Source organism: Delphinapterus leucas, chromosome 2 (genome assembly GCF_059928025.1).
Source record: "Delphinapterus leucas isolate spDelLeu-1000000601 "Yukka" chromosome 2, BTC_Dleu_Yukka2, whole genome shotgun sequence".
In the NCBI taxonomy this organism is placed as follows: domain Eukaryota; kingdom Metazoa; phylum Chordata; class Mammalia; order Artiodactyla; family Monodontidae; genus Delphinapterus; species Delphinapterus leucas.
This window is the reverse complement of record NC_143130.1, coordinates 73,678,519-73,692,679: the sequence shown is the minus strand read 5'-3', so window position 1 is coordinate 73,692,679 and position 14,161 is coordinate 73,678,519. Positions and strand designations below refer to the sequence as shown.

Genomic DNA, 14,161 nt, shown 5'->3' with positions numbered 1-14,161 from the left:
ACTGCTGGTGGGAATGTAAAATGGTGCAGCTACTGTGGAAAACAGTACAGCAATTTCTCAAAAAATTAAATATAGAAGTACCACATGATCCAGCAATTCCACTTCTGGATATACACCTAAAAGAACTGAAAACTCAGACTCAAAATGATATTTGTAGACCCATGTTTGTTGCAATATAATTCGCAATAGTCAAAAGGTGAAGTGACCCAAGTATCTATAAACAAATGGATGGATAAATAAAATGTGGTTACATTTTGTTCCATATGTGTGATGGCATATTAGTTAGCCATAAAAAGGAAGGACATTCTGACACATGCTACAAAATGTATGAACCTCAGGGATGGTATGTTAAGTGAAATAAGCCAGACCCAAAAGGACAAACACTGCATGATTCTACTTGTATTAAGTACCTAGAATAGTCAAATTCATAGACAGAAAGTTGAATGGTGCTTGCCAGGAGCTGGGGGGAGAGGGGAATGCTGTTGGTGTTTAATGAGTACAGCATTTTAGTTGAGGAAGGTGAAAAAAAAGTTCTAGAGATGGATGATAGTGATGGGTGCACACCAATGTGAATGTACTTAATGCCACTGAACTGTACAACTAAAAATGGTTAAAATGGTAAATTCAAGAATCAATTCTTTATCAGATATATGATTTTCAAATATTTTCTCCCATTCCATGGGTTATCTTTTCACTGCTCAGAGTCCTCTGATGCACAAAAGTTTTTGATAAAGTCCAACCTATCTATCTTTTCTTACTTGTGCTTTTTTGTGTTATATCCAAGAAATCACTGCCAAATCTAACCTTATGAAGCTTTTCCCCTAAGTTTTCTTCTAAGATATTTATAGTTTTGGCTCTTATGTTTAGGCCTTTGACCCATTTTGAGTTAATTTTTGTGTATGATGTAAAGGGTCTCACTTCACTGCATGTGATCTCCAGTTTTCCCAACACCATTTGTTGAAAAAAACTGTCCTCTCCCCATTGAATGGTTATTTGTCCTATTTTTAATATAGGCTCAAAGGAAGGAGAGTTCCACAGCTTCCCTTATTAATTCATGCTGGTGTTTAACAAGTTTCATGGTTTAGAAGGTCTTTATATGTAACTGCAATCTCCACTTACTGAAAGTTTAGCCTATTTCTCTTATAAATCCTCAGCAACAAAGACAAAATAGCTCCCGAATAACCTGTGAATACTATAACAGCTATCTTCAAATAACAAAGCTATTCAGTCATTTCTTAAACTTCCTTTATTCAGGCAAAGTAATTTAAATTTTTTTAACCTTTCCTCACTGGTCCTACTTTTTAGTTATTTGATCACCCCTGAAAGCTCTTCCTGAACCTACTTGAAGTTTTCTGCATTTTTCTTAAAATACAGAATCCATAAATCACAGAATTCAGAACTTTCCTTGAAGTTATCTAGTCTACACCTTTGCTTCTAGGAAGGTTTTATCTAAATCAATTCAGGTAGGCTAGAATACTTCAAAGCCCTAAGGAGCTCTATGAAAGAACTCATACCCTTCTCTGATTGCAAAATCAGCAAGCATCAGAGTTGGCCTTCAAGTTTCTCAAGATTCTTGTATTCCAAAAAAATGTATTTAAGACTATACTGTAGAGTCACTTCCTTATTCATTTATCTCTTCAGCTACAGAGTCTCCATTCAGGTTTTAGATCTTCTAATATATCACCATCAAAGCAGCCAATTTCAGAATTTGTCTTTTAGCAAAATCATTAATAATTCACAAGAAACCAAAAGAGACAGTGATGACAAATTGATATGGAACCAGAGGTTGATCTAAACACTAGAAAGAGGAGTGTTCTTTCTGGAGAAACAGTCTTGAATTCGAACAAACCACAAGAGTCAATGAATTTTAAAAAACACAGATCCTTCTTCAAACCTAATACCTTCAAACTTCATACTGGAAACATTAATAGGAAATATTCAATCTGATCTTGGGTAAATAAGTTAACAGATTAAAAAAAGCAATATCTCTTTAGAGTTATAGGGCTAAAAGTGGGTGTACACATCACATATATTCAGACATGAGGGGCTTTTTATCACAGACGGAAGGACTTACATCCTTCAGCCAACCCCTTCAGCACGTAGTCATAGCCTGCTCAACCAACTGGAGCTTCAAGTGCTCTTCTGAAAGCACTATGAATAAAGGACACTGCAAACAATCTATAAGATTGTAAAAGGCAGTAGGATTAGCAGCATGGAGAGAAAACTTTTTAAACAACTGTTAGAAAACCTCTGTTAAAAAGAACCCCAGAAACCTCAGTGATAGGGGTAAAGGAGGGGTTCATCACACTAGTTTGTTTACACTGTATCTGATTTTTAAAAAAATGTTCCTAGAAATCCAAGAAACAAGAGCCCACAATGAAGATCCAAACAAAGTAGAACTGAAACACTACCAGCCAGGGCTTCCTTGTATTTCTGTGCCAGATGCTGACTACATTTGCATAGAGGGCTGGCTATTTGCCAGAATCATGGTTATTCTGGAACACACATGCCTGCCTGAAATCCTAAACTGACAGCAGATGGCTACCTTGTAGGACAGTAATGCTTAAGGCAAATTTTGCTGTTACAGTGAAAAGAGCTCAATTACTGCCATCATACCTCCCACAGAGAATACAGCCCCACAGCAAGAGAGGAGGCCCATAGACAAGATTGTCATCCTCTAAAAAGCCTTTATTTAAGGTTTATTTGAAAGAGAAATGAGGTACTGAGGCACACCATACTAGATGACATGAAGTCTATCTACCTTTAACTCTTGGCCATACAAAGAATAAAACTTTAATAAAATGTAAGTGAAATGCAATAGTCAGTCATGTCAATAATGTTATGCAGCCTTATCTAAACAGGTCAACTAGTATGAACCTGGAAAGAGGAATCTAGATAGAACGAGTTGCCCCTAACAGAAAGCCTCAGAAGAAGTTTTGATAAATAAGGGGACAATAACAAATATACAGTATTGAGGCAACATTTTAAATTGTTTTAGGGGCTGCTTCTCCCTATTACTAGTCCCAAAGAATCAAAATTATTCCAACTTGGGGCTTCCCTGGTGGCGCAGTGGTTGGGAGTCTGCCTGCCGATGCGGGGGACGCGGGTTCGTGCCCCAGTCCGGGAGGATCCTGCGTGCCGCGGAGTGGCTGGGCCCGTGAGCCATGGCCGCTGGGCCTGTGCGTCTGGAGCCTGTGCTCCGCAGTGGGAGAGGCTGCAGCGGTGGGAGGCCCACATACCGCAAAAAAAAAAAAAAAAAAAAAAAAATTATTCCAACTTAACAAAACAATAAAACAGAAAAAGTAAAAAAGAGATGAACTAGATAACACTTCCACAGAATAATCAAATTCCCATAAATACAAATATACAGTTAATTCCTTGACATTCAAGCTGAGAAAAATATTTGGTCTGCATTGTTACATGCATTGTCTCTCTTCCTGCTCTAATTTCTCCAACAAAAGTTCCAAGTCAACAAACAAAACACTTGGTTCCCAAGGAGCTACCTGCTCTAAGACCTGCTCCCTGTCCACCTCTTTGTAGAGAAACTAAACTGATGCCTGTCAGTTCTTTACAGGACAACTCTAACTCCTCCACAGACAAGCTTAATGAGAGGAAAGGACCCACCACAGAGCAGGTGTGGATGTGGTAGGGGCAATTCATTAGAAAAGAACAGCAATTACCACAAGATACTTCCTTCAACTATTAACGCCTCTGCCTTCCAACTAATAAAGCCCAAAACTACCTTTAGATCCTGGGAAATGTACTAGGATTTATTAGGAGGACAGTATTTATACAGTTTCATAGAAACTAGTTATGTAAAGCATTTCATATAGCTAGAAATGGTTTTTCATCAACCTTAAATATAAGACAAAGAACTATTTCTTCTAAAACTATTAATCCTTAAAAATAATAGAATTATTCTTTTTTAACAGGATGTTATTTTCAATGACTAGGTTAGTTATTCATAAGATTAGCAATGACAAAACCAATTGAACTCTTTGCTTCAAATCTGACCACGTAATGTGTTTTTCACGTTTGACAGCTTTTTAAGGCAATGATTAGATGATCACATTCAGAAGTATATTAATAAATACCTTACATTTTTAAAATGGATAAGTCATATTCAAGAATAAGAAAATTATAAAAAACAATAGCACTGTGAAAGGTACAAAGTTTACAGCAGTTACTAGGGTTTTTTGTTTTCCTTCCAGCTATGTTTTATAAACTTTTTTTGATTTATCATTGCTAACGCTATAGTTAGCATCCTCTAACTATATAGTGTTTTACAGTATACAGTGATTCATCACTGTAACACTATATATATTTGAAGGAAATGACTATGTGGGATCATATGCAAGGAAAAATAACATTAGTATTTTTGTGAATGGTTACAATTATTTCCTGTAAAAAGATATGTGAAGGGTGAGAGCACTAAAACATAATTACCACAAATACAGATTCTACTCACCAGTTTGATAGCTACATATTCATTGGTGTAGAGATTTTTACCTAGGGGAAAAGCAGAATGTATATGTTTTAGTGACATTTATTCTGGGAAATGCAAAGCAAAATCTTAGCTTACAGGGTCATGAGAAAGGTCACATTCCCAACGCTGTTCACATATATGAAACATGATTTGTAAGTGAAAAGCCAAACAGAGATAATGAGACCCAGCAAGACAAGAACAAAAACAGCTTGAGAATTTGAAAATTTAAGCTAGACATGAGAATCTTTTATTTTAAAGAAAACAAATCTCGGGGACTTCCCTGGTGGTCCAGTAGTTAAGACTCCACGCTCCCAATGCAGGGAGCCAGGGTTCCATCCCTGGTCAGAGAACTTGATCCTGCATTGCATACCTCAGCTAAGAAGTCTGCATGCCACAATTAAGAGCCCACATGTGGCAACAAAGATCCCGCATGCCACAACTAAGACCTGGCGCAGCCAAATAAATAAATAAATTTTTTTTTTTTAAATGAAAGAAAACAAATCTCTTTGTCTGTCACACACACATTTTGTTATTTAATATTTCCCAACTATTGAGCTATGAGGCAACCCAAGAAGAAGAAATGCCAGAATTACAAAGATAGAGAGATTTTAACTCTTGGCACAAAAAACACAAACCCTCATTTTTCTAACTCACTGACAAGTAAGGTTTTCTTATTTTTTGTCATGGTATTTAGTATCAACTTTAGTTGGCATAAAGGACAGTGTGAAATAAAACCAATTATTGGCCTACTCCTTTTGGAAAACTCATCTACTGTCTCTAAGTAGATGATTCTCAAAGCTGTTTTGACTCTTCACCAGAACTCAAGCTCTACATCTTCACCTATATGCAGAAACAGCTCTCCACCCAGACAACACTTAACTCAAAGTTCTTCCTGCAGTTGTAACCTTTTTCCTCTCAACTTCTCTACTTACAGAAATGGAATCAATATTCTTCTGTACTAGACATCTAGAGTCAGAACTTGGGGTGAGTATAAGAGCAACAACCATCAGTTAGTGAGCCCACAGTATATGCTGGGTACTTAGCTACCTTTACCTCTTCAACTCCATTAGTCCTTGAAGGCTAATTTTAATTCCTTGTGAGTGCTTAGTATAGACCATATAGCTCAGCCACTGTACTGGACTTCACATTGCTTCTTATATATTTGTCCTATCTTATTCAGCTGGACTATAAATATCTTGAGAGTAGCGATTTTACTTAATGGATCTATCAATGCCCTATGGTGCTTAAGACCATGTTCTGCACATCTCAGACACTCAAAACCTTGACTGATTAAAAGTTGTAAGTACGTATAGTATGACTACTTTTTAAATAATACATGTGGGTAAAGGTTATATATACACATAAACGTACATATATATATGTACATAGCTGAATATATATGCATGGAAAAGGATACATAAAGATGTATTAAGGTATTACGGTATTAAGATGACTGTTTCTGGGCTTCCCTGGTGGTGCAGTGGTTGAGAGTCCGCCTGCCGATGCAGGGGACACGGGTTCGTGCCCTGGTCCGGGAAGATCCCACATGCCGCGGAGCGGCTGGGCCCGTGAGCCATGGCCGCTGGGCCTGCGCGTCCGGAGCCTGTGCTCCGCAACAGGAGAGGCCACAACAGTGAGAGGCCCGTGTTCCGCCAAAAAAAAAAAAGAAAGATGACTGTTTCTAATTTTCATATAATATAGGTTGCTTTGATAATGAACAAAAAACAAACCCTGCATTTTGGGAACAAAAGGCTGCTTGTAATATTGGTTATTTTTAACAAGCTCTAGACAATAGATGGCCATTATACTTTTAATACAGTTAAAATTACACCATTATACTTTTAATACTGTTATCAGTTTTCCCAGTACTTTTATGTAGAGAAGAGTACACTAACTTAGGAATAACTTTTGTCTGCAAACAACATTAATAGAGAGGATTCACAGGTGGCCAGACAATCACCTAAGACATTATAAGATGAATAACTTCTTCTTTAAAGGAGCAAAAGTAGAAAATAGCCATTTTTCCCTCTCTGTATTAATTGCATCAAGTTCTAAAGGTTAATTTGTGTTTCTGATTAATGTTCCCACCAAAATCATTTTAAAAAATATATTTGATGAAATTGTGAAAAGGATACCAACAACCGGGAGAGGACGAGATGAGGCAGTAACAGCCAGCTCCCAGGCAGATTAAAACTCCAGCTTGGCCACAGACTTCTTCCATGCGAGATAGGATGCTGCATAAAGAGTTTTCAGGAAAGCCCTTCCCGGCACTGTATAAGCACAGTTATTGTGATCTAAAACTTATTTTAGCAAAGGGCTGACCCTAAAAACTCATTACTGCTTAGAGGAAAATGGTCAAGTTTAAAACTGTAAATGTGTTTGGGGAGGGGGATGTCTTTCCGAATTGGACACTCCCCCCCAGTTTTAGCAGTAAGAATTACTGGGGGGTAGGGAAGTAGGGGCACCGAAATTCACCCCTTACTCATTTAGAGTACAATATGACTTCACTGTTAAAGAATTAAATTAATTTTTGAAGTATATGCTTAAAGTAACAGATCTTTAATTCAAATAGATTACAACTTTTAAAGTGAATTGAGATGGTGGTATCAGTGTAAGCCTAGTAATCAATCTGGATTCTGATCTGTGAGAAAGAAAAGAGAGAAGGCAATCACAGGAGTCTCAGAAAGGATGTACTTTCCTTTCTTTCTCCCACCACCTCCCCACAGGGTGTGAAAAAATGAGTAGAATTTTAACAGTTGAAGAAGGGAGAAAAACACATCTCAGGGAGAAGAAACTGTATGAGCAAAACAATAAAAATGAGAAAACAGACAGTTTAGGAAGAGAATGGGCGATGGTCTTGGGGTAGATGGACCATAAGTTGCACCATGAAGATCAGGAAGGAGTAGGGATGGGCAAGGAGTGGTTAGGGCAGCAAAAGAAACTAGAAAAGTAAGGGTGAGTCCACATTAGGAAGTCCTCAATGCCATCTTAAAACTTAAAATGAAAGGTTTCTGAGTAGGGTAGTGACATGATCAGATCTCTGATTTAGAATAACTATACCTCCTTTGTAAAGAGATATAAAAGATTAACCAGAAAAATAAGACACCAGAGGTAAGGGAAAGTATTTGAGTATTTAATACCCCTCATATGCAAATATCAGACACCTAAGATGAGCAACACTCACTTCTCACCCTTCAGAGACTGTATTCTAGATCCTCACACAAGACCCTGCACATGGTGCCTCAAAGTTTGATAAATAAATCACATAAAGTGATAAGTGTTAAAAAAAAGAAATATGAACAAGTCAGTAGATGACTTAGATGAGGGAGGGTAAAGCATCTGGGCACAAATGGCACTTGAAGTGAGCCTCTGAGGACGAACAGGAGAGGATAAAGAGCATTTCTTATAAAAATACTAATTTGAACATTGAGGTGGAGAAATGATAGAAAATGCAGAGAATGTGATAAAGTATGAGTGGACCAATATGAAAGGAGCACAAAGCATATGGGGGAGAATGGTGAGAAATGAAGCCAGAAAAATCCATACGAACAGAGTATGAATAACCTTGAAAGCCAGCTTCTTGCTCTGAAGTAAATACTTTTCCTAAATCCTCACTTTTTTTTAAGATTTGGGGGAATCTTTTTTTTTTTAAATAGTAAAACAAACTTGTTATGTTATAGAAATCGTGCAGGGACTTCCCTGGTGGCTTGGTGGTTAAGAATGCGCCTGCCAATGCAGGGGGCACGGGTTCGAGCCCTGGTCTGGGAGGATTCCACGTGCCATGGAGCCACTGGGCCTGTGAGCCACAACTACTGAGCCCACGTGCCACAACTGCTGAAGCCCATGCTCCTAGAGCCTGTGCTCTGAAACGGGAGAGGCCACTGCAATGAGAGGCCCATGCACCACAGCGAAGGCCCACACGCAGCAACGAGGACCCAACGCAGCCAAAAAGAAAAAAGAAAAAAAGAAAGAAAGAAATCCTGCATAGTTTTCTTTTGGAGGAAAAACAAACAAACAACCAAACAAGAGTTCAAAGAAATCCCAGGCACTTATGGATCTGCTTATTCCAGAGTCTAGAAGGCCTCACGAATCAGAGGGGAAACTTTTCCTCATTTTCCCTGTGTTCAGCTGGGCGGCCCAGTTTTCACAGCTCAGTTTACCTTCAACAGTGTGACCTTTACATCTCCTGTGAACGTGGGAAAGAGTAGCTGCCGGGCGATGCCAGGGAAGGAGGGGATTTAGTGATGCAACTGCTCCATATATATATATGTATATACTTGCAACTACTCTTCCTGTTTTTAGCACCTTCTGCATCCCAACTTTTTGAAATTCCTACTGTCTCCAATTCTTGAACTTATTGATATCTGGTGTATTCTATGTTACAAACTGGCCTACCCATTAAATCATTCAGCTTTCTCTGGACTGCTAAATTAGTTACCACTTAACTGCTTTCCAGCTTCCAGAATTTTGTTAAAATTTCTCACCTGTTTTTATCTTCTTTCTCTCTCTCTCTCTCTTTTTGGTTCCTGGTGGTTTTTATGCCTTTTAAAAAAATCCCTTTTCTAAATATACATTATAAAACTGAGGCAGTGACTTCCCCTCGTGGTGCAGTGGTTAAGAATCCACCTGCCAATGCAGGGGCACAGGTTTGAGCCCTGGGCCAGGAAGATCCCACATGCCGCAGAGCAACTTAGCTCATGCGCCACAACTACTGAGCCTGCGCTCTAGAGCCCGCAAGCCACAACTACTGAGCCCACGTGTCACAACTACTGAGAAGCCCACGCACCACAACGAAGAGGTGCCCCCGCTCACTGCAACTAGAGAAAGCTCACGCGCAGCAACGAAGACCCAATACAGTCAAAAATAATAAATAAATTTTAAAAAATAAAATAAAACTGAGGCAGCACTCAGTTTCATCAACTTACACATATATTATAATTAGTTATTCATGCATCTTTTTACCTCCACTAGGCAGTGAATTTCCTAAGGACAAGAATGTTCCACTCATCTGTTTATCCCTAACGACCAACATGGTATCTGATATATAGTAGGTAACAGATGCTTGCTGAAGTGAACCAAATTGACTTGATATACAGAGAAGGTTCTTCTGAGAAAGTTTTAGGGCAATTAAAAAAAAATTTAGCTTAGAATCAGATTATGGATAATCCTAAGTGTGAATACAGGAGTTTTGACTTCATTATTCAACTTGTGAAATCACCAAAGATATTTGTGCTAAGAGGAAACGTATAGTGGTGAAAGCTGTATTTTAAGAATATTAATCTGGTCCCAATGTATACAACAAAAGAGACAAGAATACCTACGAAGAAAATGAATAGGAAGTTTTTATAGTAGAACATTTAAAGAATAACATCTACCAACAGTGTGGTTATGATGATTACACGAGTTAGAATATGTGAAAGTACTTTGTAAACTGCAATGTCCTAGATAAATCTAATTTTTATGACTTCTATTATCACGGCAGGTATGATGCAATAATTCCTGGAAGACAACTTTAAAAAATAGGATTTATAATCAAGGCATTTAGAAGAAAAAACTAACAACCTTTGGATTACATATAAACATGAGGGAAAAGGAAAATGGAACGGTTAAAGTTGATGCTTTTAATTAGAGGAGAACAGAAAGAAAACCAGGAGAGTAGGCAACGATCGTTTCACTCTACCATGATGCCTTCCTCCAAGTTCTCACTGAACCTAAAAGCAGCAGAGAAATTATGAAATGCCTCTCAGCTTCAATTTTTGTACCTGTATAAAAGAATATAGACACAGAAGCATAATGACACAGCTTATGTAACACCAAACATGATAGCTAATACATTACAAAATGCTAGCTTGCTTTTGTTTGCTTACTTTCTCTGCTTATTTCAAAACAAGCTGAATACCTCACCCTCTTAAAAAGCAATTATCCTTATTCCTAAGAGGCCCTGGAGGTGACTAGATAATTCTCCTGAGCTATGCATCACTCAAATGAATTCCTTTGCCAGGGGGCATCATCAAGACTGAAGAGGTCAGGGGAATTCCCTGGCGGTCCAGTGGTTAGGACTCCATGCTTTCACTTTCGTGGCCTGGGTTGAATCCCTGGTCAGGGAACTAAGATCCCACAAGCCATGCGGTGTGGCCAAAAAAAAAAAGACTAAGAGGTCAATACAAAACACAGCCAAGTGGAAGGCTAGACAAACACTAAGCCACTATTCTCAGTGATACACAAAAATTTTGCTCTGGAAGAATTTAATTACAAACATAGAGGGTTACAATCCTGCCCATTTAAAATGAATGACTGCTTCATCATACAAAAAATTATATATATATATATATATATATATATATATGAATGATATATCAATAAATGTGAAAAAGGCAGTTTACTGAACAGAAAAATACCATTGATGAGGTGGCATAATCCCAAGCAATCAAAGCTTTTCGTTGCTGCACAAAATCCACAATGCTTCCCAAGGTCACTTTCTGGCTATGGGTTCTTTTATCGTTAATGTAAAAGAAACTGCATTGCATAGTAGTTTTGGGAGCTTTACATCCAAACTCAGTCCTTTTGAAGCAGCAGTCTTAGATGTGAAGCTACCCATAAAATCCACTGCGTGAACACTTCCTGTTTCAGTAAATCGCCTACAGAGACAACATTTATGGTAAGCTTCATCAGACAAAGCACTATTTCAAAGAACCAGCAGGTGTCAGTTCTCAGAGTCACGCTGATAAAGGAACATACAAGCCTCGGTTCCCAGTTTAGTTAGATCTCCAGCTGTCAGATTTCTTGCCGTAAAGTGAAAGTAGTACATTTATAAATTACTACCTAGAACTTGTCAGAAAAAAAAAAAAGTCCAGCCAAATGAATGTGAGGCAATTAGTAGTTAAAACAAGAAACCAATCTATGGTTCAAGATGGCAGAGAGAAGGACGGGCTCTCACTCCCTCTTGTGAGATCACTGGAATCATAACTAACTGCTGAACAATCATTGACAGGAAGACGCTGGAACTCACCAAAAAAGATATCCCACATCCAAAGACAAAGGAGAAGCCACAGTGAGACGGTAGGAGGGGCGTAATCACAATAAAATCAAATCCCATAACTGCTGGGTGGGTGACTCACAAACTGGAGAACACTTATACCACAGAAGTCCACCCACTGGAGTGAAGGTTCTGAGCCCCACGACAGGCTTCCCGACCTGGGGGTCTGACAACGGGAGGAGGAATTCCTAGAGAATGACACATTGAAGGCTAGCAGGATTTGATTACAGGACTTCGACAGGACTGGGGGAAACAGAGGCTCCACTCCTGGAGGGCACACACAAAGTAGTGTGAGCATTGGGACCCAGGGGAAGGAGCAGTGACCCCATAGGAGACTGACCCAGACCTACCTGCTAGTGTTGGAGGGTCTCCTGCAGAGGCGGGGGGGCAGCTGTGGCTCACCACAAGGACAAGGACATTGGCAGCAGAAGTTCTAGGAAGTACTCCTTGGCGTGAGCCCTCCCAGAGCCCACCATTAGCCCCACCAAAGAGCCCAGGGAGGCTCCAGTGTTGGGTCGCCTCAGGCCAAACAACCAACAGGGAGGGAATCCAGCCCCATCCATTAGCAGACAAGCGGATTAAAGTTTTACTGAGCTCTGCCCAAAACAGCAACAGCGGACTCTACACACCACCACTCCCTCCCATCAGGAAACTTGCACAAGCCTCACAGATAGCCTCATCCACCAGAGGGCAGACAGCAGAAGCAAGAAGAACTACAATCCTCCAGCCTGTGGAACAAAAACCACATTCACAGAAAGACAGACAAGATGAAAAGGCAGAGGGCTATGTACCAGATGAAGGAACAAGATAAAACCCCAGAAAAACAACTAAATGAAATGGAGATAGGCAACCTTCTAGAAACAGAATTCAGAATAATGATAATGAAGATGATCCAGGGCCTCGGAAAAAGAATGGAGGCAAAGATCGAGAAGATGCAAGAAACGTTTAACAAAGACCTAGAAGAATTAAAGAACAAACAGAGATGAACAATACAATAACTGAAATGAAAAATACACTAGAAGGAATCAATAGCAGAATAACTGAGGTAGAAGAACGGATAAGTGACCTGAAGACAGAATGGTGGAATTCACTGCTGCAGAAGAGAATAAAGAAAAGGGAATGAAAAGAAATGAAGACAGCCTAAGAGACCTCTGGGACAACATTAAACACAACAACATTCACATTATACGGGTCCCAGAAGGAGAAGAGAGAGAGAAAGGACCCAAGAAAATATTAGAAGAGATTATAGTTGAAAACTTCCCTAACATGGGAAAGGAAATAGCCATCCAAGTCCAGGAACCACAGAGAGTCTCATACAGGATAAACCCAAGGAGAAACACGCCGAGACACATAGTAATCAAATTGGCAAAAGTTAAAGACAAAGAAAAATTATTGAAAGCAACAAGGGAAAAATGACAAATAACATACAAGAGAACTTCCATAAGGTTACCAGCTGATTTCTCAGCAGAAACTCTACAAGCCAGAAGGGAGTGTGGCATGACATACTTAAAGTGATGAAAGGGAAGAACCTACAACCAAGATTACTCTACCCGGCAAGGATCTCATTCAGATTTGATGGAGAAATCAAAAGCTTTACAGACAAGCAAAAGCTAAGAGATTTCAGCACCACCAAACCAGCTCTACAACAAATGCTAAAGGAACTTCTCTAAGTAGGAAACACAAGAAAAGAAAAGGACCTACAAAAACAAACCCAAAACAATTAAGAAAATGATACTAGGAACATACATGTCAATAATTACCCAAAACATAAATGGATTAAATGCTCCAACCAAAAGACACAGGCTTGCTGAATCGATAAAAAAACAAGACCCATATATATGCTGTCTACAAGAGACCCACTTCAGACCTAGGGACACATACAGACTGAAAGTGAGGGCATGGAAAAAGATATTCCACGCAAATGGAAATCAAAAGAAAGCTGGAGTAGCAACACTCATATCAGATAAAATACTATAAAATAAAGAATGTTACAAAAGACAAGGAAGGACACTACATAATGATCAAGGGATCAGTTCAACAAGAAGATATAACAATTATAAATATATATGCACCCAAAATAGGAGCACCTCTATACATAAGGCAACTGCTAACAGCTATAAAAGGGGAAATCGATAGTAACACAATAATAGTGGGGGACTTTAACACCTCACACCAATGGACAGATCATCCAAACAGAATATTAATAAGGAAACACAAGCTTTAAATAACATGATAGACCAGATAGGTTTAATTGATATTTATAGGACACTCCATCCAAAAACAGCAGATTACACTTTCTTCTCAAGTGCGCACAGAACATTCTCCAGGACAGATCACATCTTGGGTCACAAATCAAGCCTCAGTCAAATTAAGAAAATTGAAATCATATCAAGCATCTTTTCTGACCACAACGCTATGAGATTAGAAATCAATTACAGGGAAAAAAACGTAAAAAACACAAACACATGAAGGCTTGGTTACTAAAGAGATCACTGAAGAAATCAAAAATGAACTCAAAAAATACCTAGAGACACATGACAACGAAAACACGACGATCCAAAACCTACAGGATGCAGCAAAATCAGTTCTAAGAGGGAAGTTTATAGCAATACAAGCCTACCTCAAGAAACAAGAAAAAT

General features: G+C 38.9%; 1 protein-coding gene across 10 annotated transcripts in view; it reads right to left on the bottom strand.

The window, feature by feature from the left end:
- CSNK1G1 (casein kinase 1 gamma 1) overlaps positions 1-14,161 on the bottom strand; it is a 153,410-nt gene that overhangs the window by 71,609 nt on the left and 67,640 nt on the right. For 9 of the 10 annotated variants that reach the window (XR_016392077.1, XM_022579749.3, XM_089907126.1 and 6 more), the window contains one exon: positions 4,469-4,509. Coding sequence is in view for 7 of the 10 variants with exons in the window: in XM_022579749.3 (XP_022435457.1) it covers positions 4,469-4,509 (41 nt within the window). In the remaining 3 variants the exon portion in view is untranslated. Of the gene's footprint in view, positions 1-4,468; positions 4,510-5,926; positions 13,139-14,161 lie in introns of those variants that run through there. The other variant, XM_089907132.1, reaches the window with a different exon arrangement.